The following is a 21128-nucleotide window of genomic DNA, read 5'->3' on the forward strand; positions in this document are numbered from 1 at the left end:
GACCAGCTAACTGAATCAAATCTCTCGGTCAACCTTACGCTCCTCCGGGAGCATCTATCAATCAAGGTGAAGCAGACGTCGGTAATGGTGCTTAGTCGTTACATATGAAAAATGTTTAATCCGATTGCTCTCGAATTCTCGCTGACGAGGGAATCACTTTCTCAAGTTGCTTATTCCCGAAATCAAAGGTGTTGGCATGACGGCACTTAATTTGTATTCCGGTTTCGCTATCAGGCTCGGATGGCAATTTGCTCGCACCAGGAAGGATGACACTGACAAGGGTTGCATTTTCCCAAGATAGACATTGCCCAGCGCTGTTGGTGGAGGATCCGCGCCGCAGTCTGCAGGGGATACGGCTAATCTTGCTCACCCAGCACACTGCTAAAGGCCACCAGTAAGATGTGCGAAGATGGCAAGATATTGGAAACAAACCCACATGCTGGGTTCATTATCTCGCTTAGGCTCTGTCCTGCGTAGCTAGTAAATCAGTAAATCAAGTGTGCAGCAAACATATCCAATACAGCAAATGCAGGCATCATATTCAGCTGCCCAGACAGGAGAGCACCAACAGCGTCATGTCATTCGCCAGTATCGACATTCGTGGCGGAGGATAAGCCTAGATCGTCGGTTGTCGGTCTGCGAGCCGGTCAGTGTGGGCCAAGCGGCAGCGAGGTCCGGAGTCAAGACTCTGGGCGGCCAGGGTGCCGTCCCCAATACCTCACCGTCGCTGGTCCTTCGTGGCCTGCCTTATTTCCACCGCATGTTTGCTTGAGTGGGTCTGGAGATCCTTCGATATGGAGAACCAGGTTCATCTAAGGCGTGGAAGCTGGGGTACAAAGATCCAAACATTCATGGGTGGGTGACGCTGGGCATGCAAGAGACTGTTGGAGCTGGGGTCATAATCGTAAGACAATGCGAGAAGTTCCAAGACACTTGTCCTGGTGGATTTTGCAAACCAGACGGAAAAACAGACCGTTGAGCACGAGGACGGTTTACTTTACATGCGGTCTATATCTACTTTTCGCTCCTCAATTCGCTCCTCAATCCCGTGTGGACTTCAAGCTCAAGATTTGCCATCCTCGAAAGCTCCGACTTTCTGCCTTTGCCCACCATGTCTCGAATGCAGACTGATGAAGAGAAGCACCCGGAGCTTTTCAAGCCCGACCTCAACATTGACCGCCGAACATGCAAGCGAGTCGTCCCATTGGAGGTTCTGGCCCTTGGCATGTCCAAGACGGGTACATCATGTAGGTATCCGCACTCTCCTTAGAGATCGACCCCAATCCTCTGGAGCCCAGGCTAATGACATGGCCACCCAGCAATGCAACGAGCTCTCATGATTCTCGGCTACGATGACGTTTACCACGGCTTTTCTATGACATCCAACATCTGCGAGGTCCCGTTGTGGACCGAGGGCATGCACGCAAAGATGAATCCCCAGCCCGGCCAGAAGCCCTTTGGCCGCACCGAGTTTGACCAGCTGCTCGGCCACTGTGGGGCCGTCTGCGACCTGCCGCCCAACTTCTTCGGTCCGGAGCTGGTTAGAGCGTACCCCGACTCTAAGGTCGTCCTCGTCGAGCGGCAATTCGAGTCGTGGTATAAGAGCTTCGATGAGAGCATTGTCAACGTTGCCTTCAACCCTGTCTGGAGGATGCTTTCTTGGCTCCGCGCGAAGTATGTCGCGGAGATTGATGACATCACATTCACCTGGCTGCGGTACCAATTCAACTCAGACACCAAAGAAGGAATCTTGGCGAACGCTCGCGAGGGATACAAGAGGCACTATGACACCATCCGTAGGGAGACACCTCCCGAGAGGTTGTTGAACTACAATTTAAAGGACGGTTGGGGCCCGCTGTGCGAGTTTCTGGGAAAGCCTATCCCTGATGTGCCCTTTCCGCACGTTAATGACCACGAGGCATACCACGAGAAGCTTCAGATCATTATCAAGAAGGGTGCAAAGGCTTTTGCGAGGAAAATGGTGTGGATTGCCGTGCCGGGTCTTGTCGGAGCTGCTGCTTACCACTTTGGGACCAAACCTGGCATGATCGAGCACGCGATGCAGTTCTTGAAATAATTCAACCATGTGCTTTTTTAGATTCATATTGAGCCAACTTATCATTGGTGGAATCAATTTCCATCGTTCAGATTGATAAGAGCCCCGCCAATTTCAGCTTAATTCTCATCGTAGGCCGGCAGGCAGCAGTGACAATGGGCTGGGAAGCTGCTTGTTTCGCTGGATGCTTCGATCTCCTTTGTTCCAGTTCTTTGGGTTGGAAATGCATCGAAGAGAGACTGTGCTGCTGATAAGTAAGTGAGACATGGAAGGGGCATGATCAGGCAGGCAACTCACCTTCGACACGTCCTTCCTTCCCATGTGTACACGACCAAAACTCCATTAGGCCACCATACTCAGGACTTGGATCAATTTCCACGACTCCAGATATGCATCTGAGATGATGGCTTCATTTGCTCTTCCTTTTGTTCGTACTTCAATAGCTGTGGACACAATAGTGACATCTGGATGGAAGGAAGAGTCATGGTTTTACCTTCCCGAGCCGACACGAGCCGACAAGCTGAAATGGAGGGGTGTGCAGATGTCTATGTCATAATTAATTAATGTACGCGTAAGGTAGGAAGTAGGGTGGTCTCTGGCCCTCTCCTGCCTGCCCTTTGCCTCAGTGCTTGTCTGTCGTACCGGTCAACACCACACTTAGACACATAGAATGTCTGCCATACCTACTTAGGGAGGTTTGTGTCCAGCGATGGCAACCAGCGGGTGGAGAGGTGACAGTGCATATGCCGAGTATAGCCCAAATGCTAGCTCAACACCAAGTCATACTATCCAACGTTGGGAGCTCTTGGGTTCGATTCCCTTTTTGATCGCTCCTTTTTTGTTTTTGTTTTCGTTCCTTGTGGTCTCATAGGGGTGCACCTGCCGGAAGTATCGAGATATTCCACAAAGGAGGCTCCGAACAGCTTGGCCTGGATCATGCTGGCTTTGAAGCAGCTGCCGCATCCCAGTGCTTTCCAACAATTCTGGAAACGTCAGGCAAGCACCCAGAAATTTTCAAAACCCAACATTTTTGCAACACCTGAGATTCACCCTTCCTCAGGTTCATAGTCCGGGAAGTAGCAAGTTCTCTTGATACCCAACACCTAGGGCTCCTTCCTGACTTTCTTTCAACTCTTCCTCTTCCGCTCACTTCCATCGTCGACTAAGCACATCTAGTCAGGGCACACGATAATCTTCACTCCTGCCCTAACTAGAATCTCCGCTCTTCCCTTCCACAACCTATTCCTTCTGCCTGAAAATTTCTCTTTTCCTCGAAGTCCATCTGTTGCCAGAGTTTTCCCTCCTTCCCCTCCACCGCCCACCTTCACACAAAAACAACAACACACCTCACCTTCTCACCACCCACTTCTCATCCCCATCTTCATCCAACCTGCAACACTTGCACTTCACTTTCCACCCTGTACTTCATCACAAGTCATCATGTCTTCTTCCGAAGGCAACACCAAGAAGCCTCTCACCGAGAGAGAGCTCGAGATTCTCAAGCATGCATGGAACTGCATGAAGACCCCGCCTGAGGTAAGAACACAACCCAGCCATCGTGGTCACTTCTATTTTTCGTCCACTCCTGTGGTTATATACTCTACCTCACTGTTGTCATCCTCGCCATCCTCGTCGTCGTCCCTTGTCGTCGTCCCTTGTCGTCGTCCCTCGTCGTCGTCCTTCGTCGTCGTCCTTCGTCGTCGTCCTTCGTCGTCGTCCTTCGTCGTCGTCCTTCGTCGTCGTCCCTGGTCGTCGTCCCTAGTCGTTGTCCCTCGCCATCGTCTTTTTTCGTTCGCGTGTCTTCAATACTGACCGTATGAATAGATCGACTACCCCAAGCTCGCCGAGGCCTGCGGCATGACCAACCCGCGCTCGGCCACCAACGCCTGGGGTGTCATCAAGAAGAAGCTCTTCGCTGATATGCCCGCCCCTGCCGCCAACGAGGACGGCACCGCTACCACTCCGGCCAAGCGCAAGCGCGCCACTCCCCGCAAGAAGGCCGCTCCCACACCCTCCACCGAGGAGGACGACGAGGAGGCCGACGAGCTCACCAACGCCACCGAGGAGAAGCTTGTCGTCGAGACCCCCGTCAAGAAGAAGCGTACCCCGGCTAAGAAGAAGGCTGCCCCCGTCGCCGCCAGCCAGGGCGACGCCGACGCCGAGGACACCGCTTCCCCTGAGACGCCTGCCAAGAAGAAGCGCGCCACCCCGGCCAAGAAGCGCACCCCTGCTAAGGCCAAGAAGGAGCAGGAGGAGGCTGCCACCGCCGCTGAGGAGGAGGACGAGCTCACCACTACCCCCCAGGAGGAGCCCAAGTTCGAGGTGAAGGAGGAGGCTAAGGCCAAGGAGGACGTCCAGATGGAGGGTGGCCAGGACAGCGCTGAGATCTAGACTTCATCTGTCTTGCTTGCTTGGGGTTTCCCTCTCTGTCTTGCACGATGATCACGACTTTCTCTTTTTCTCATATGGTATTCGCTTTGGCTTTCAAGCGGGTGTAGCAACTCGGCTAGACGGGCTTATTTGGATGGCGTTTGGGATGTGATATCGTGGTTCTTTTGGGATGGACACATGGTTTGGTCACGGCATGGCTCTCGAGGAGAGCTGAATTTTCGGATGGTACCTTAGCTTGATAAGATCGGTCAAAGAAACTGGTCAGGAGGTAATCGGATCAAGCTTTACACACATTTTCGAGTTTTCCCCACCATGGTGATTCGAATTTGCCGAGTTTTCTGTTCCATCAGAGGTTCCTTCCTCCGTCCATGCCGTTGTTCTTCCCCAGGAAGAACCTGCCCATCATGGTCATCGTACCTTCCCAAGCATCAACAAAAAGGACTCCAAGCAGTAATTCCGGCGATACGCCTCATCGATAAAAATAACATGCTCGAGCCCTGAGTCCAAATGCCAAACTTTGCTCATAAAAAAGTCCAAGCCAGTAGCTGTTGAGGTTCTCGTGAGACCCGCATCGGGCCGCCCTGGCTCGAAGGGATGTTCACATCCCTAGAAGCACCTCCCTTCCTTTTTGCCACCGCCAAAATCACTTCGTCAAGACATCTTCATCAAATATCAAATTATCTTCATCAAAGCGCAAGAATGGCTCGAATCATCGCCCTGCTTGCCGCCATTGCCGCCATCTCCGGCGCCGCTTCCGCGGTGACTTGCACCCCGAGCGAGACATATTGCGGCTCCCGTCTCCTCAAAATCGGTCTGATCCTCATATCCTCCCTCCAAACGCGTTTTCAAAGCTAACCGAAAATTGCAGACGCGAACAATCAGAAAGCCATCAAATCTTCGCTGGCAGCGGGGAAACAGACCGCCGACGATGCGCACGTGAGCCAGTCCGTCTTCTGGTGCGTCCCGTCGGGCGTGCCGGCGGGCGACTCCGGGCTGCTCTTCGTCACGTACTGCGATCCGAAGAATGCCTGCCAGGAAGGAGGAGCATTGGGCGGTGTCGGTGATGCGTGTTCTACTACGTCGAGTTCGACCTCGCCCAAGATTCGTCGGTAGACTGGGAAGGTAAAATGTTTCGGGCCCGAAGCACATACACGATCTCTCTGGCAGAGCACACGCGAACGAGGGATATGTAATCAAGCCATTTTTATCTATTCACACTCTCTTTAAACAGAAATGTTTCCAAAATGCATGATACATGGCGCTCAAATGGAATCCTAAGTTTATTCCTGGATGTACTTCTTCAACCCACGCAGCCTCTCCTTGGCAGTCTCAAGCACATCATCAGGCTTGCAGACGGCGAAGCGGATGTAGTCCTCGGCAATGTGCGCGTTGGAGTCGGTGTAGAACTCGGTGGGCGGGATGGCCGCGACGCCGACCTCCTGGATGAGGAACCACGCGAGCTTGAAGTCGCGCGGGCGGCTCGCGACGTGCTCTGGGAAGGGGTAGTCCTCGGGCAGCTTGACCTTGGCCATGTTGACGAGCACGAAGTAGCCGCCCTCGGGCTCGGAGTAGGGCATGCCGAGCTCCGTCCAGACCTCGTTGAAGCGGTCCATCTTGCCCTTCATGTCCTTGATGGTCTCGTCCCAGAAGCCGTGCTTCTCGGCCTCCTCGAAACCTGTACGATGGCGTGTCAGCTTTCATCTTCTGCTTCACTGTCTCACATAAAGGGAAGGGGATCACGTACCGACGGCACAGGCCTCTTGCAACGGTGAGACGGAGGAGTAGCAGATGCGGGTGTGTGCGGCGGAGACGTGCTGGATCAGCTCGGCAGGGCCCATGAGCCAGCCGACGCGCCAGCCGGTGGCGTAGAAGTTCTTGCCGGCGGAGCCGACGGTGATGGTCAGGCTCTCGATCTCGGGGGAGAGGGTGGCGATGCGTGTGAAGGGGACGTAGAAGAGACGGTCGTAGACCTCGTCGGATAGGATGATGATTTCGTGCTTGACGCAGAGGTCGCCGATCTTTTGGAGCTCGTCCTTGGAAAAGACCTTGCCGACGGGGTTGTCTGTATTGGGAGTCAGTGGTCATTTTCAAATTAAGATTGCAGGGGCAGGATTGACGGACGAGGTGTGTTGAGGACAATCATCTTTGTCTTGGGGGTGATGGCGCGCTCGAGCTCGTCAAAGTCGATGGTCCAGTTGGCGGCGGAAGAGGTCTTCTCGCCGCCGTTCTTGGGAGGGTGGAGGGGCACGTAGGTGATCTTGCCGCCGGGCATCTCGATGTTGGAGATGTACCTGTTCCAGAATCAGCACTTACATCTCACGTCCACCACTTTCTGTGCTATCTCACTGGTCGAAAAAGGGCTCAAAGACGATGACCTCATCGCCGGGCTCGATGAAGGCCATGAAGGCGCTGAGCATGCCTACAACCACTGTCAGTCTATCGTCTCACCGGACATCTTCCTCTCAGTACGGATTCCCTCTCACCTTCATTGGCGCCGGTGGTGATGGTGACCTCGGTCTCGGGATCGAGCTTGCGGCCCCAGTAGGGAGAGTAGGCGTCTGCGATGGCCTTCTTCAAGCGCGGGCGGCCCTTGGTTGGACTGTACTGGTTGCACTCGACGCGGTCCAGGGCCTGCTTGGCGGCATTGAGGATGAAGTCGGGCGGGTTGTAGCCGAAGAAGCCCTGGCCCATGTTGACGATGGGCTGCTTGGGCGAGGCGGCCGCGGCCTCGTTGACGATGGACCTGGTACCGGTCAGCAAAAGGGTTCACATCTGGTGAGGATAAGAGTCACTGCTGACTCCTTATGGAGGTCCTATCTCACCAAACATCCTGTCTGCGTCCGGCGACTCTGGCCGCGGGCTTGATCTTGCTGCTAAGACTCATCGTGGCCGTCGCGTGGAATCCTCTTCTGGCGGCGCTGCTGGGGATGCGAGACCGGAGGACAGGGAGGAGGAAAGAGCTCATGGAAGGATGGTAAGAAGGGAAATAACCGGAGGCAGGACGGGACGGCGTTTGAAAGGCGTACTACTACAACTTGCGCCCTCCTCAATCGAGCTTCGAGTTAGAAGTCGGCGAATTGCACAACGCTGATTGCTTGAAAGTGCTTGGGCCCCATTCGGTGCTGGATTACGCCATTTGCGACCCGATTTTCGGTCACCTCTGTGGCATCTGCAGCGGGGTGAGCCGCCCGTTTGTCGGTGCGCCGCTGTGGCTCTCTCTCTTTTGGCGGGGTAAAAAGCAGTGAGGGGCAGTAAAGCTCGATGATGACTAATCGCGGCTTCATTCCGACATGACCCCGACGCCGGCTTCGGCTATTCACGGTCATGACTTGGCATTCTTTCTTCAGCTTCAACCAGAAAAGGCATCTTATCACGATGGTGTTCTACAAGTTTGTATGCAATGCAATAAATGGCCATCGAGCGAACAGAATCCGCTTTCAAGTTGCATCTAATTTTCCGATTGCTTTTCTGCCATGGCAATACGGGGAAGCTACCTAGCTGCCTGTCATCAACATGTCCAAATCATGCATCCCCTCCCCAAGATAGCCCCAGACTTCGACAGAGTTCGGGCGAGGCTACCAATTACTTGTAAAATATTATTAACCACACGCGCAGCACAACAGCCCAACTTTGTTTTGGACAAGGTAGCAAGGCATTTACTTGGACACTGCCTAGCGAATTGTCGAAAGCGATACGCCTTATTTCCGCCTACCCGCGGGTGCTCGCGAATCGGACGGTTCCCTGGCAGACATGCAGAGACAAGCATCAGCCCCCATCGCAGATCTTTGAGTTGGGGCTACTTTCAGGAACACTAAACCCTCCCGTGTCTCTTTCAATACGCACCCCTGAATGTCATCCTACTTGTCAATTCTGTTTCTGCTGCCTTGGAAGGATTCCGTCCCATGATGAGTTCGGCTCCTACACGGCATTTACCCGCCATTTGGGGGCCAGATGCAGGGGGCTCGGGTTGTGAGCTCTTGACATTTGTAACCCCAAATTCCCCAGGGAGAGTCTCCGTCGATGATCATTGAGCCGACGACTGTCTCGGTATTTGACACGATAATGTTGTGCGCACAAGTATAGCGTCTCCCTGAAACAGTAAAATCTCTCACGTCAGCCAAAGTCCGTTTGATAGATCTGCATGTAAATCCATGCCAAGTATCGACGATTTGTTGATACGGGCCTTTCACTGCGCCTAGGTAGGTACTGACACTTCCGGCAGGAAGATGAGAAAGTCAAGGTTTCCCGCTTCGTCTGATTTCGATGACATGGGATGCTCAGCCCAGGGGCTTCACAGCTGCAGCTCCAGGCTTCAGTATTTACACCGTTTGAGGGGGTCTCGAAAGATATAAAATGACGGCTTGTTTTCCACTTTGAAGTTGTATTCATCCAGCATCAGCATCAACATCTCCAACTCAAAGACTGCACACTAATTCATACAATCTGCCCATAGCTCATTCCCCTAATAATACCTTCAACATGCAGTTCTCTACCGCCACCATCATAACCGCCGTCTTTGCTTCTCTGGCTCTCGCCAACCCCGTTCAGCTTGAGTCTCGCCAGGACCATTCCAAGGTCTCCTCCTTCAGCGATGACCTCTGCACGAACGGCGAGCAGGTCTTTGAGGTGACCGGCGTTGGGGCACGTCGCTGCATCCCGATCTCCAACAAGCGCTCGATCAAGGTCGCTGATAAGCGGTATGAAGCACCCGACGTTCTTTTCCACGAGCCTTTAGTGTACTGATATGAGAAACAGTGGTTGCACAATCAAGACATGGAGTGGTTCCAACTGCGGGGGCAGTGACTTCACTCTTCCCGATGGCGATCTTGACTGCCATTCCATTCTCCACGCCGCGGTGGAAATCATTTGCTAGAACTTGGGGACCATCACTTACAAGACTGCATAAAGATATTTGGGAATTCATAGCTTATCCTCGCGGCGTACATGGAAATTCTTAGTTGCTCTCATTAACAATTATATTGAATTCAAACGTGAAGTCTAAACGTTTTGCTTGCCGGGCGGTGTCGGTTGGCTATCCATGCAGTGTCTGCATAAACGTGTGTAATTGGTGCATCATGCTAGACCCCTGGATATCTCTCAGCCTGTGTAATTGCTTACGTTGTCACCGTCGTCGATGTCACTGTCCTCGCTGTCCCTATCGTCGTCGTTTGTAGTGTTTATTATTATCGCTATTCGTATTGTTTTCCTTGCTATGATTATTCCTATAGAAGTGATAAGCACATTACCATGAGACTTACAGGGGATCCTGATTTGTACATCTGAAGTCCCAAACTAATGTAGATACCAAAGGGTGAGTACTTTCCAGGTTCACCAGGTGTACACCTTGTTGGTTAAAATAACTCGGTTGCTGCCTGCCACGCCCAATAGGGACGTGCGTTTCGTGGTTTTGACAGCTCTCTTGACAGCACAGAAAGAAAATTGAATTGGAAATTCTTTCCCTTGCCAATTCCTCACTCTATCCACCACTCGGCAGCCATCATGACAGACTTTCAGCCACCGATTGATATCCAAAAGCAAGGATCAAGCGAAAATGATGATTCTAGGGCTTTGAGTTCGGATCAGTTGGCTAACAATGGATGCCGGAACCATACTGACATAGAGAGATTCATCTGCCGTCTACTCGCAAAGCTGCGCATGTACGTCAAACCCGGCTGTTGCTGATATTTCTGCTGATTCATTAAGTAGAACCGGTCTCATCATCTTGTTTTCATGGCTTGCATACGGTGTCATGGCACTCATCCGAGCTGGAAATCTATTCTCGAACGCATCGTGGTTCAGTGGAGACATCCCTTTCACGTGGGTCTTCACGATCTTTTACGCCGAGAGGCTTGTACATCTCCTCATTCATTAGGTATCCAGAAGTTGTTTATGAATTCCTTTTTTCAGAAGACCTAGACGAAGACGGGCCATTGCGGGCGAGCGTTCTTGGGGTTCAGAGTCTAGATCTTCATGTCTGCCCTTTTTATCAGGGACAGCTACACGGAAACCTCATGAAGACGGGGAAGACGCAGTCCCTTAAGACTTTCTAAGACTTCCACCACAAAATGAAATCGGGATTCTAAGCTACCAGTAGGGACTGTGACTATCTACAGCACCGTCCTGCCCTGATGCGTAAATGCTCTGAGACGAAAGGTCGGCCGTGCTCTGTGTTCTCGAAAACCTCCAGCAAAGACAATGATTTTTGCTAGCCGGGCAGTGTCTCCTATGACCCGTAATAGTAGAGAGAGAAGCGACGATAAAGGACGACGGCAATAGACGAAAACGACGATAGCGAGAACAATAGCGACGACTACGGCGATAACGACGGTGATGCTTTAGCACGAGGTACGGATTACGCGCGCGTGTGTGGACACTGTCCGGCTAGAAAAGCTCAACACAATAGACCGTCAGGACAGTCCAACATAATCTGCCAACATATCCAGCACCTGGTTGAACAAACGAGTCTGGGCGATCAGGGTCGGGAAGAACCTCAGAACGTGAGGCTTCAAATTGGTCGCGAGATTTCTCCGCGATTTGGCATCGCGTGCAAATGGCTCCAGCTTCTGGATCAACAGCCAATTGCTGCCAATGCCGGCCAGCAGGGTCGATGGCTTTTGTTCCTTGGTAGACATCGCGTCCCTTGGGCGGGATTCAATCTTCTCGGGTATGCGACTAACATATGTGCAGCGATGCAGGACGCGCCAGGCCTTCGTGCGTGCATTGCCCGTTTCGTTCTTCAGTCCTTCGCGCAGAGTCCGCAGCAGTTGAGCATTGGGCTCCGGTGACTTCTCAAGCCAGACATGGTTCAGAACGTGCTCGAAGAAAGTGTGCGTTGCCTCCACGCTTGGCTCAAGCCAAAGGCTCATCCACCTATACGCATCAACGGCACCAGGTGTCTTGAAATATTCGCCAGTGTTTTTGTCCTGGTACCTGATGCCGACGGATGGAGGCAGCTCTGTGGCTAGCTCAAAGCCTTCCTCTGATGACTTGTCCTTCGTCGTCACAAAATTGAAGTGGGCGCTGAACATAGCATCAACGGAACGGTTTGCGTTAATATTCATAACCGAAACCTCTTCCTCGTCCGAGTCAACTAGGCTGGTTTTGGTGTCCAAGTTCCCTCCAACCTCGGACCTGACCATGTCCAGGGTTGAGTTCGTCTCTTGAAACGTTCCTCCGTCTGCGGTCCACACGTATGCATTGCAAATATTTCGATACGTACGTTGAGGGAGCTCATCGGTATAGAGCAGCGACTGGCGGTCATATTCGCCTTGGAGTTGTTCCTCAGCCCGACTAATACGCTCCCGGAGTGCGTAAGCTTCTGTCGGTTTGTAATACGACGCATCCTTTGGGGCTGAGGACAGCGCAGGGTAGTGCGGGTCGTTGGTCGCACCACGACGGCCATCAAGGCAACCCTGTTTGGTGTAGGTAGGATTGATCTCAAAGGTGACAAGGTTGCGATCTTTGGGAATGTCTGCATTGGGTCGCATCTGATAGGCGACGACAGGCGCAATCGACCCACGCATCTGGAGACGAAGCGCGAAAACATCCGCGACCTCACTCTCAATGAGAGCGAGACCAGTGTTGGACGGCTCAAATCCTGCCTGCTTTTTGTCATCGTCGCCGTCCTTCCAGATACTAGTCAACTGGACGCCCATCTCCATGTCACCATACTCGGCCACAGAAGGCCCAGCAACAATGGTGGCCCCTTGAGGTGGGTGGATATCGAGTCTCAGTGTGTGGTCTACGCAGGCGGAATCCAGCCCAACAGGTGCTTGGGATGATACTGCGTTCGCTTCAAATCCAAAGAGCGGCGTAAGATGCCAGCAGTTGGCTGAAGTGTCGGTGAGCACAGCATGCGACCCCTGAGGCGAATTCCCGGGTGAGTTAACCGCCCTCTCATCATGGAATGGAAGATAGACAGCAAGATCCGCTGTGGTCTCGGTCAATGAAGTGTTCATTGAATCGCAGATGTTCTCTCGGGTTCGCGGCGTATTCCAAATGCGCAGCTCGTCAAATCCGCCACAGAATCCCGGCCCGGGGCGAAGAAAACGACACTCCTCGTTCCCGTAATCCATCAAAACGTTTCCGATTGACAATTGATGCGGTCCTGTGGGAGAAGCCTGTTCAAGGAGACTCATCTCCTTCGCCTCTGGCTGCTTATGCTTGACTTTCGAAGCATTGATGTGAAACGAGAGCTGGGAGTCTGGGTCATACGGACTGCGAACCCAGCTCAGCTCACCCTGGAACTTGCCATGGTTGCGATTCAGATCATCCACAAGACTGACACCTCCTCCTTCGCGGCAAGACCAAGAGCCAATCATGCCGTTCGTGCTTTCAGAGGCAGCGCACAGCTCGAACGCCGATTCATGAAGTTTAATGGCCGAGGAGTACAGTCGGATAGACCCAATTGCGCCTCGTAACCCGCTTTCCTTGGCCCACGACGCTCCACCGAGAGAGAGAGGTGCCTGATTCGTTCGTACAGAGCCGTGAATCTGGTGACCTTCAACTTGGCTCTTGAAAGCAATCTCATCGTTCTCAAGAGCTTGTACGCTCCTCGGAATTATCTCAAACTCCACCTCCCCCTTCGAATTCCACGCACGCATGGTGACCTGCTGACAAGGCCTTGGGGGCTTGCTTCTCGTTGGTTGGCCAGGCTCCGAAGCTTCTTTCTGAGAGACTTGGACGAGCTTGCGAGACAGAAAGACCTTGTATGCCTTGCCAGCATCGAAGGCTTTGGGTGATTCGAACACGCGCCGTTGTGGATTGGTGCCATCCTCACCCATAGCCCAATAGGAGAGTTGAAGTCGGTTGCTTAAAGATATCTTGACATTCAAGGGTGTTGAATTTGCATTCCTGTCACCTTTCACAAGGATGCAATGCTCCCTGTCATCGCTTTCAGACTTCTTGTTGAGTTTAAGTGTGAATGCCAGCGAGAAGTCGAAGACATTCCACTCTTCCGATTTGCCAAGGTCAACGTAACCCTTGCCCGAACTCATGAGGGCGAACGCACTTTGGCTTGAGCAAGCAAAGTGTGTCCACTCGCCGAACCTCAGAGCAGAGGGCCGACTGACTGCAAATCGCGTCCCGTTGACGTTGCCAATCATGTCGAATACAGGACCTCCCCCTGACGGCTGAGCGATACCAAGCACGAAGGTCTGTTGTTCCTTAGTCAACCCCTCAGCACGTGGTAGCCGCTCTGACGTGTAGGCAACTGGGATAGTATTGGTCGATTCCGATTCAACCTTGATCCAAGTTTCGAAACATATGCCAGCGCAGGCAGCCGTCGCCACTGTATCCTCCAGCATGGAGTAGCATTTGGTGCGACCATCAAGTCGGAGAGCAGTCGAGCGAGGTGGAGAACCGAAGGATGGGCTCTGGCTGCTACCGCTGATGAAGCTAGTTCCAGGGATTTGGATATTTGCTTCTGATGCTTTGGCGACCGCACCGCTGATCACAGCCGATGGGGACCATGCCATGCTCACGATGCCGGATCCATGCGAGAAATTGCCAGCAAATTTGCCTTCACAGGTAACCAGGAGTTCATGTTGATAGCCCTTGGCCGTCACCTCTGCACCTTTATCAAGCGGGCTGCCTTTCGGTCTCTGGTCGTTATATAGAACGGCCACGAGATTCTTGTCTCCAGCTTGTGTCTTTGAGTACAAAGTAGCTCCGCATACCGATACTCAAAGATGTTCCTGCCGTAAGGGAGTCCGTGAGAACATCCAAAAGAGCAGTGTCAGTTGGCGGTGTCTCCATGTTTGCGTAGCCGTTTGTCTGTTTCATAGACCATATTAGAATAAAGCTGAGAGAAGGTCAACACAAGTGGTAGGCAAACTCACGGTAACTTCTACCAGCTGAGCCACATGGCCGATAGTACGTGTTGTCGCCAGTTTAGTGCCGTTAATCAGGCTGCACAGCTCTTCCAACTTTGAAGGGACGCCTGAATCGTTTCCAATTAGCGCAGAACATGTAGAACAGTTCACACAAAAAGTTCTTACCTGCCCATGTCTCGACTATCTTCTTCCCATCGACCATATTGGCCGTCAGCGTTAAGTTGAAAGCCAATTTTCCAGGCGCCCAGGTGCATAGATCCGTCTGAACGACTATGTTCTCCGCGTGTCGAAGCTTGCTCGTTGCCAGCAGGTCCTCGTTTTCACCGAGAGTCGAAGCACAAAGCTCCGTGGCCAGCTATGTTGTAATTCAAGGCTAAATGCCCCTCCCCCGAAACTGCTCGTGCTTTGAAATAGACTGTCACGATTCCTGTGGCAGACTCAAAAGCATAGGGCGCCGAGGGCTCACACCCAACCGCATCAAGGGCAACAACTCCCCCAAAGATCTCCATGCCTTCGACCCCGACATACAAGAGAGCTGTTGGCACATTCCATCCCACTGTGCCGACCTTTGCGTTGGCAGAATTCGAGGAAGCGGCCGTTAGCGCCGGGGGATTCATCAAGGCTGGTGTGTCGGCAAGAGTGCCGTCAGATAGCAAGCCGAAGTCGAGGGCCGCCAAACGCAGAGGTGTGGCGTCAATACCAGAAATGAAGCAAAGGAGCACTCTGGCTCCACGCTTCATATGCTTGGGCTGCGCACCATCGCCGGACTTTTGCTTCCAACCCGATTCCCCTTCCGAGTTGGTCCTCTTCTTCTCGGATACGGCGACTTGCTCGTTATAGACTGTGGCGCAAAGACCGCATTTGATCTGTAGGGGAGCAGATACACGCATTATCCGTCGCGAGAGTCCATAGCTTGACACCATAGGCGCAGCTGATCGAACCCAGCTGTCGGAAAACGGTGTACCATCTTCAGGGGAGACCACCATCAGCTCACGATGGTTGACTGTCGCGTTGAAGGCGGTCGTGCCGGAGTCTTCGTCGAAGTGCCAACACGATTCCAAATCAGGTACTAGAACCGTGGCGCGCTTACACATTCTGTCTTTGATAGCAGATGGATGGAGCGGACGGCTCCAAACACGTACTTCGTCGAAGAGTGCTGTAAAGTAGCCTTTTGGCCCTTGTGATTGCAATCCGATCCCTGAGAACGAGCCAGGAGGGGTACTACTGATGGCGGAGCCCGCTGCCGCTCCATTGATTGCCAGTCCATAGGTTGACACCGGCGGGTTGTAGGTGACAGCAACGAGGTTCCATTCATCTGCCTTCAGAGCTGTTTCTGATGTAACGATTGCTTTGTTCTCACCAACCACCTGAATGGTCAGTCGAAGTTCGTCATTGATGAAACTCCCTGGAGTATTGTTTGAAACACGAAACACTGAGAAGCTAGAGTCCTTGGCCGTTTCCTCCGTTTTCTTTTCGTCGGATTCGGGTTTCACCCAAGCCTCCAAGGTGAAGCCATCAAGCAGGCTCGTGAGATCGACAGGCTCTCTCAGCTGAAGCCCTGCATCGCCGCTCAACTCAATGGCGCGCTTCGACGCCGGCGTCTTGGGCAAGACTGGAGCTCTCGCTTTCGAACGGGTTCCGCTGCCGTCATCTTTTGCGGCTGTACAGGGGCCTGGGCCATTGGCGAACACTTTGGTGCTAGGATGTGGATTCGAGTCGCATGTGTAGTAAACGTGTCCGTGAAGGTCAAACAACCCATTGGAAGCTACGTCGGTGGTTAAACACTCGATCTGTCCCATCTTCCTAGAATAAGCGAAAGTCATCCACTTGGTCACGTTGTTGATCACAGTGGGCGCTCGAAGAACACAGAACCTACCCTCAGAAAGGTCCCGGACGAATTGAAGAGAGTGTGTGGATTCGTAGAACGGCTCATCGTTGATGTCTTTGACACGAAGTGTATCCTGCTCATTTAGCGGGATCTGCTTCTGACGGCTTCGCTGGTACCGTGTCTCCAAGGGCTGACTGAGAGTCTAACCGACGAGCGCAAATCGGTCACAAAGGAGATTGCTGTCGACCGGTGGCTTTCCGTCACGGCTTTCTGACATGAATTGATTTGGCCACGTGGTCTCCGCTGATGCGCTCTGGCGGAAAACATATATGTATCGGCCATCGGACAGGACTTGGAAGTCAAAGACCTCCTGGTTTATCAGACATAGGGAAGATGAGAGCCATTGATCCAGCTTCGGCTTTTGACTTAGCGAGCGAATGACCTTTCGGTAGCTTCGATCGATAGCTGGTATCTGATGCACGGGAATTGCTTCTTCGCCAACGACCCTGACCTCAGACGAAAACTGCAGCCTCTTCGCATCATTGAACCAGCACTGCGACTCGAGCTTATCAGAATCGACAGCCGTTTTCGCAGGCTGACTCTCGCTGGTTGTGGCCCCGTCCTGGGCATTGAGGATTGAGTAGCCGAAGAAGAATGAGCCACTCTCTGTCTTGCCTAAGGCTATGGCTATGGTAACGCCATTATGGGTAAGGAGTCGAGTGCAGACGTAGCGACCATTCAACCGGGCTATATAGCGGTGCAAATTCGGCTCGAGAATATCTTGAAGTGACATAATGAATCTTGATATGTAGAGAAGTAGCTTTGAAGTATAACGGTGGTAGACTAAGTGGATTATGATGCTCTTGACGTGCTCGTGAAGGTTAAAGATAAGGCAGATGCGTATATGTTCTCTTTGCGAAAGGACGAAATCTGTCCTTGACCGAACGTCCTATGTCCCCGACATTTGAACTTCTGCTACTGGAATAAGACCGGAATACTGTTTGTTTATTGCAGATGCTGGTGATTGACCCTATGAGCTAGCGCAGTTGGGTACTAGTATTTGGCTTGGTAAAGCCAAGTTACAAGCCACCTTAAGACAGTGCATTCACAATCGGGACGCCGCATTAAGTCATGCACAGTAACACGCACTGCTTGGCGCTCCAGGCGTTTAACCGCCCGTAGCGATCCATTCCACGGCCACATTAAATGCAGCCAGGGGGTAATTGTCGCGGTGACACGCGGTCAGCAACTGTACGAGCTGAAGTCTTCCAAGAGCGGGGTGAACTTGGAGAATCAGTCTCGCCTGAGCTTTAGTCTGATGGCTTGAGCCCTTTACGTCACCATAATAATTATATGCCGAATTTGTGACCCTTGGCCTGAAGTGCCTAGAACTAGTTTCTACTCTTAGTGCTGAACATGTGTCTCGCCACCTGCGACAGAGTCCCATGAACGCCGCCCCCTCATATCCACGATCAGTGCTAAAGCAATATCGAGATTTGCAAGGAGTAACACGTATTGGACAATACGTTGTCTTCTTGATTACAGTGTGGAAGATGCGGATTGTAAACGAGAAAACATTCGCTCCACTTTGGGGGGTTTGATCAAAGGACAATATCCTCATTTTTCGTTAAGTAATGGGTTGTTGCTAGCAATGGCTGAATTCAAGGGCATCAGGCGTGGCAAAGTCGCAAGCAATACTTCCATTTTCTCGATTTGGATGCCAACACCAATTGTTATTACGGTGAACAAGGAGCCAACAGATTACAACTGTCAATTAAAATGAAGTTTCGCCCAGAATGGTAAAGATGTTATATTGCAGTCGTTAGGATTATGATCTTAATGTATTGGCAATAATCATGCTGTTCTGCCCATCTTGTTGGATGTATTGAGGATAACCCTATCCAGTCTGAAGGAGGTGCTCGGATTGCAATAGCATCTCCTCTGGTAGATTACAATGGACTTCTGGGCTATTATAAGTGGAAACAGTAAAAAGATGCTGTGAAGCAGAACATTGGGGAGACCTCTTTCACAACCCTACACTTGAGCAAGAGCAATATAACACCCCTTACACTGAAAAAAGCCTTGCTCATTATCCCAGGTGTGGAACTCTGCGTACACCCTCTTCTCGTCACAGTTCGCATACAAATCTACTTGGAGATTTCTGTCGGGCTCCACATCAATGTGCGAAAAAGCGTAGAAGAGTTGAGCAGGTTTCTCCTTCATTGGGAAGGTAAAATCGCTCGTGAGTTTTACGTCCTTTGTCTGGCGTTGATCGAATGCGATGTCGAGAGGGCCGGAGCGGATAGACCACTCATCTGGCTCGTGTGCGACCCAAGTGGCCGTTATGTCATAGATATTGGAATCTGAGAAGCAGGAATTAGCCTTCGGGCTGTTAATTATAGTATTGGTACCAATGCAGATGTTTTCGGGGGCTTTCCATACAAATGAGAACGGGTAAGAGGTGAGACTAACCATTCCAGGTCTTCAGATGGACTGTGAATCCGTTCTTATCAATGTCCAAAGGCGCCACGTCGATGCGCACGACCTTCCTCTCTTCAGTGTCAAATGCACTAATGAAGACAACGACACTCGGAGTCCGCGTGAAAGCTTTCTCAAATGTCTGTCGGGTCCATCGCTCGTTTCCTCCAGTCAGACTGTCCCATCTGGCGCTCCCTGTCTGAACTCTTTCATCTGCCTGTTTGAAGGAAAGGACGTTGCAAATGGCTGCGTTCAGGCATATCTCGTACCAAGTTCCCATTTTGATTTTGTACCCAGCGCTGTCGACGTTGGAAACCTCGGACTTGAGGCCAAAGTTGGCATTAATACCCATGTCCACTTTGCGAATGCCAGTCACGATGTTGGCGGTACAGGTTGTGCGGAAGAAGTCTTCGGCGCTGGACTCTTTCGAGAAGTCGGATGTATCGCATTGAAAGAACGAAGCTTCCAAAACCTTGGGATATAAAGACTGTACGAGACTTCGAGCCTCTTGGTCTATGAAACAGCCGCCTTGTCGTATTTCAGTCCTGCTGTTGTCTAGTCGAGCTGGGACATCATAATGCATGATCCACTCGGGGTCCCGTAGTTGGTTACAGCCTTTGGCATCACGGAGCAGTTTAGCGTTGAACGAATCGCACTCCAGTTCAAGTTCGACCTCCTTCCATGATAATGGCCACTGATTCAGCTTGGCATGAGGCCTAGAATGGTGTTGGTTCTCTGAATAGTTTCGCAATTCTGCGGTTATTTTCTTCATTCAATACGGAGGCTTTACTCACAACCCAAGAGCGTGACCAAGAAGATGAAGAGCGAGCCTCTTGATAGCATCATGCGAGTACACAGCCTTGGAGCTCTTCCATCCTCCAAAGTTGAAGTTCATCGTAGGCTCCATCTTTGAAGGAACACTATCAGCTGCGGCGGCCCCGATGCAGCTCCAACTTGGCATGTCGGTCCGAAATGATATGCGAATGTCTGCGAGCTCGCCAGCGCGAGCCTCTCTCAATTCAAGCGTATTCCCAAGCTCACTAAACCACTCGTGCATAGCTTCTTTGACAATTTTCATCACAAACTCGAGTGTCTTGCTCTCTTGTCGCGGTATGATCGAATAGCTGAGTTGTGAGCCCCGGGGCCATTGTACAATGGTGTCGATTCCTTTGGGGGAAGTTATTGGGTACACAGGGTCGCATGGTACGCAAAACAACGCCGGTGTGGCGTTCACATACACGAAGCCGGGCATCTTTGTGGTGATGATGGAAGTAGTAGACATACTAGGCGGTTGTGTTTGTTCAATCTGCCGTTCAAATCCTGTCGATAGACAGTAAGTTCGTATTCAGTATTGAGTGAAGCAGGCTTGATCTGTCGAGAATTGTTTGTATAGAAGCTGCTGTTGTTGGGGATCCCACGCAGACTGCAAATGCCGCAAGAGTCTGGCGCAATAAAGTCTCAAGAAGGCTGGACTTCTGACCACAATGCACCCCTCCTCGTTGCCCCGGGATGGCGTCTGATCAATGATATCTGTACTCCAAAAGCCACTTCCCTGCAGGCCTTAGGCACGGATTCACTAGGTGTGGCCCGGCATGGCCTAGAATGCTCTTAGCATACATGAGGATGGTAGGTCTCACACGTTAATCCAGCACCTCTCGCCGTTAAGTGTGGTCTGTTGTTTTCGCACAGTAGACCGAGGCGACTTGATAATCGTCTTGTGGCTGTGAAAGAATGATAGCTGAACGTGGGATCAACAGACTTCCCCACGAAACCAAGATGGTGATCCCCTACCTACTGCCCGCCAAGAAAGGCCGGCTATATTAGCCCCTCGGTTATTGGTTCACCTTTCGGCTAGAGGCACCGGAAACAGCAAGGCTTTCAGCTGTTTGAGACGTTTTTGTAGGTGGCTCTTCATGTGGAGGAGGCGGCCGCTAAGGTAGAGATTGAGTATTCGAACATCACTAGCTAATATTGCCACGAGGTGCTGAAGCAGGCGCCGGACGTTCAGCTCTTCGCGTTGGCGCCCTAGTAATACCAGTCTAAACTAAATCTCAACTTCAGTCGCCCATCATGCTGTTCAACTCCAGACCTTTTGCCAGAAAAAATTGAGCTCAAGGTGTTCCCGTCCAGCCTCTTGCGTAGATGTTTTGGGCATTGGGCCTTGGCACATTGGCAATCGAAGGGGCCACTAAAAGGTGCATGTCTCGGTATTTGAGGTGATCAGCTTTCATGGCGATCTTGGCGCGGGATGTTCCGCGAACCGATGAGGGATATAGCTGGTGGCGGCGGCAGCTCAAGTGCGAAGAGAGGTGTTGCGGTTACATGTCACATGTAAATCCACGGGTTGGGCGGGTATGAGATGTCGCACAAGCACCTTACTGAAGAGTGCAGCGGGTGGAACCGATCGATCATGCTAATACCAAGGAGGCGAGATGACATGAAGTATCATGGGGTCGCGATGGGGTCAGGCCGTGATAATATATTACTTTATCCTTCATGATTGTTTTGATAGCGGTCTCCTTGGTGTGTATGACCGATAAGC

The 21128-nt window shown here is 51.9% G+C and overlaps 6 protein-coding genes across 6 annotated transcripts; 4 read left to right on the plus strand and 2 right to left on the minus strand.

The window, feature by feature from the left end:
• Positions 1-1111: 1111 nt before the first annotated feature.
• Positions 1112-2077, plus strand: CGCA056_v002380 (uncharacterized protein; the record flags this gene model as incomplete). Its single annotated transcript, XM_037317638.1, has 2 exons — positions 1112-1247; positions 1320-2077. The coding sequence occupies 2 exons, from the start codon at positions 1112-1114 to the stop codon at positions 2075-2077; spliced, it is 894 nt and encodes a 297-aa protein (XP_037182506.1).
• Positions 2078-3496: 1419 nt separating this feature from the next.
• Positions 3497-4447, plus strand: CGCA056_v002381 (uncharacterized protein; the record flags this gene model as incomplete). The annotated part of the gene is made up of 2 exons (XM_037317639.1): positions 3497-3592; positions 3881-4447. 2 exons carry the CDS (start codon positions 3497-3499, stop codon positions 4445-4447), a joined length of 663 nt encoding a protein of 220 aa, XP_037182507.1.
• A 699-nt stretch (positions 4448-5146) lies between these two features.
• CGCA056_v002382 (uncharacterized protein) lies at positions 5147-5560 on the plus strand (the record flags this gene model as incomplete). Its single annotated transcript, XM_037317640.1, has 2 exons — positions 5147-5258; positions 5316-5560. The coding sequence occupies 2 exons, from the start codon at positions 5147-5149 to the stop codon at positions 5558-5560; spliced, it is 357 nt and encodes a 118-aa protein (XP_037182504.1).
• A 167-nt stretch (positions 5561-5727) lies between these two features.
• On the minus strand, positions 5728-7331 carry CGCA056_v002383 (putative aminotransferase; the record flags this gene model as incomplete). Its single annotated transcript, XM_037317641.1, has 6 exons — positions 5728-6122; positions 6192-6509; positions 6569-6738; positions 6794-6866; positions 6931-7190; positions 7270-7331. The coding sequence occupies 6 exons, from the start codon at positions 7329-7331 to the stop codon at positions 5728-5730; spliced, it is 1278 nt and encodes a 425-aa protein (XP_037182505.1).
• Positions 7332-8926: 1595 nt separating this feature from the next.
• On the plus strand, positions 8927-9320 carry CGCA056_v002384 (uncharacterized protein; the record flags this gene model as incomplete). Its single annotated transcript, XM_037317642.1, has 2 exons — positions 8927-9144; positions 9203-9320. 2 exons carry the CDS (start codon positions 8927-8929, stop codon positions 9318-9320), a joined length of 336 nt encoding a protein of 111 aa, XP_037182502.1.
• Positions 9321-18142: 8822 nt separating this feature from the next.
• YAT7 (ATP synthase subunits region ORF 7) lies at positions 18143-19493 on the minus strand (the record flags this gene model as incomplete). Its single annotated transcript, XM_037317643.1, has 3 exons — positions 18143-18471; positions 18581-19302; positions 19381-19493. The coding sequence occupies 3 exons, from the start codon at positions 19491-19493 to the stop codon at positions 18143-18145; spliced, it is 1164 nt and encodes a 387-aa protein (XP_037182503.1).
• Between the last annotated feature and the right edge of the window lie 1635 nt (positions 19494-21128).

The sequence above is a fragment of the Colletotrichum aenigma genome, assembly GCF_013390185.1.
Source record: "Colletotrichum aenigma strain Cg56 chromosome Unknown KSG_Cg56_contig02, whole genome shotgun sequence".
NCBI lineage: Eukaryota > Fungi > Ascomycota > Sordariomycetes > Glomerellales > Glomerellaceae > Colletotrichum > Colletotrichum aenigma.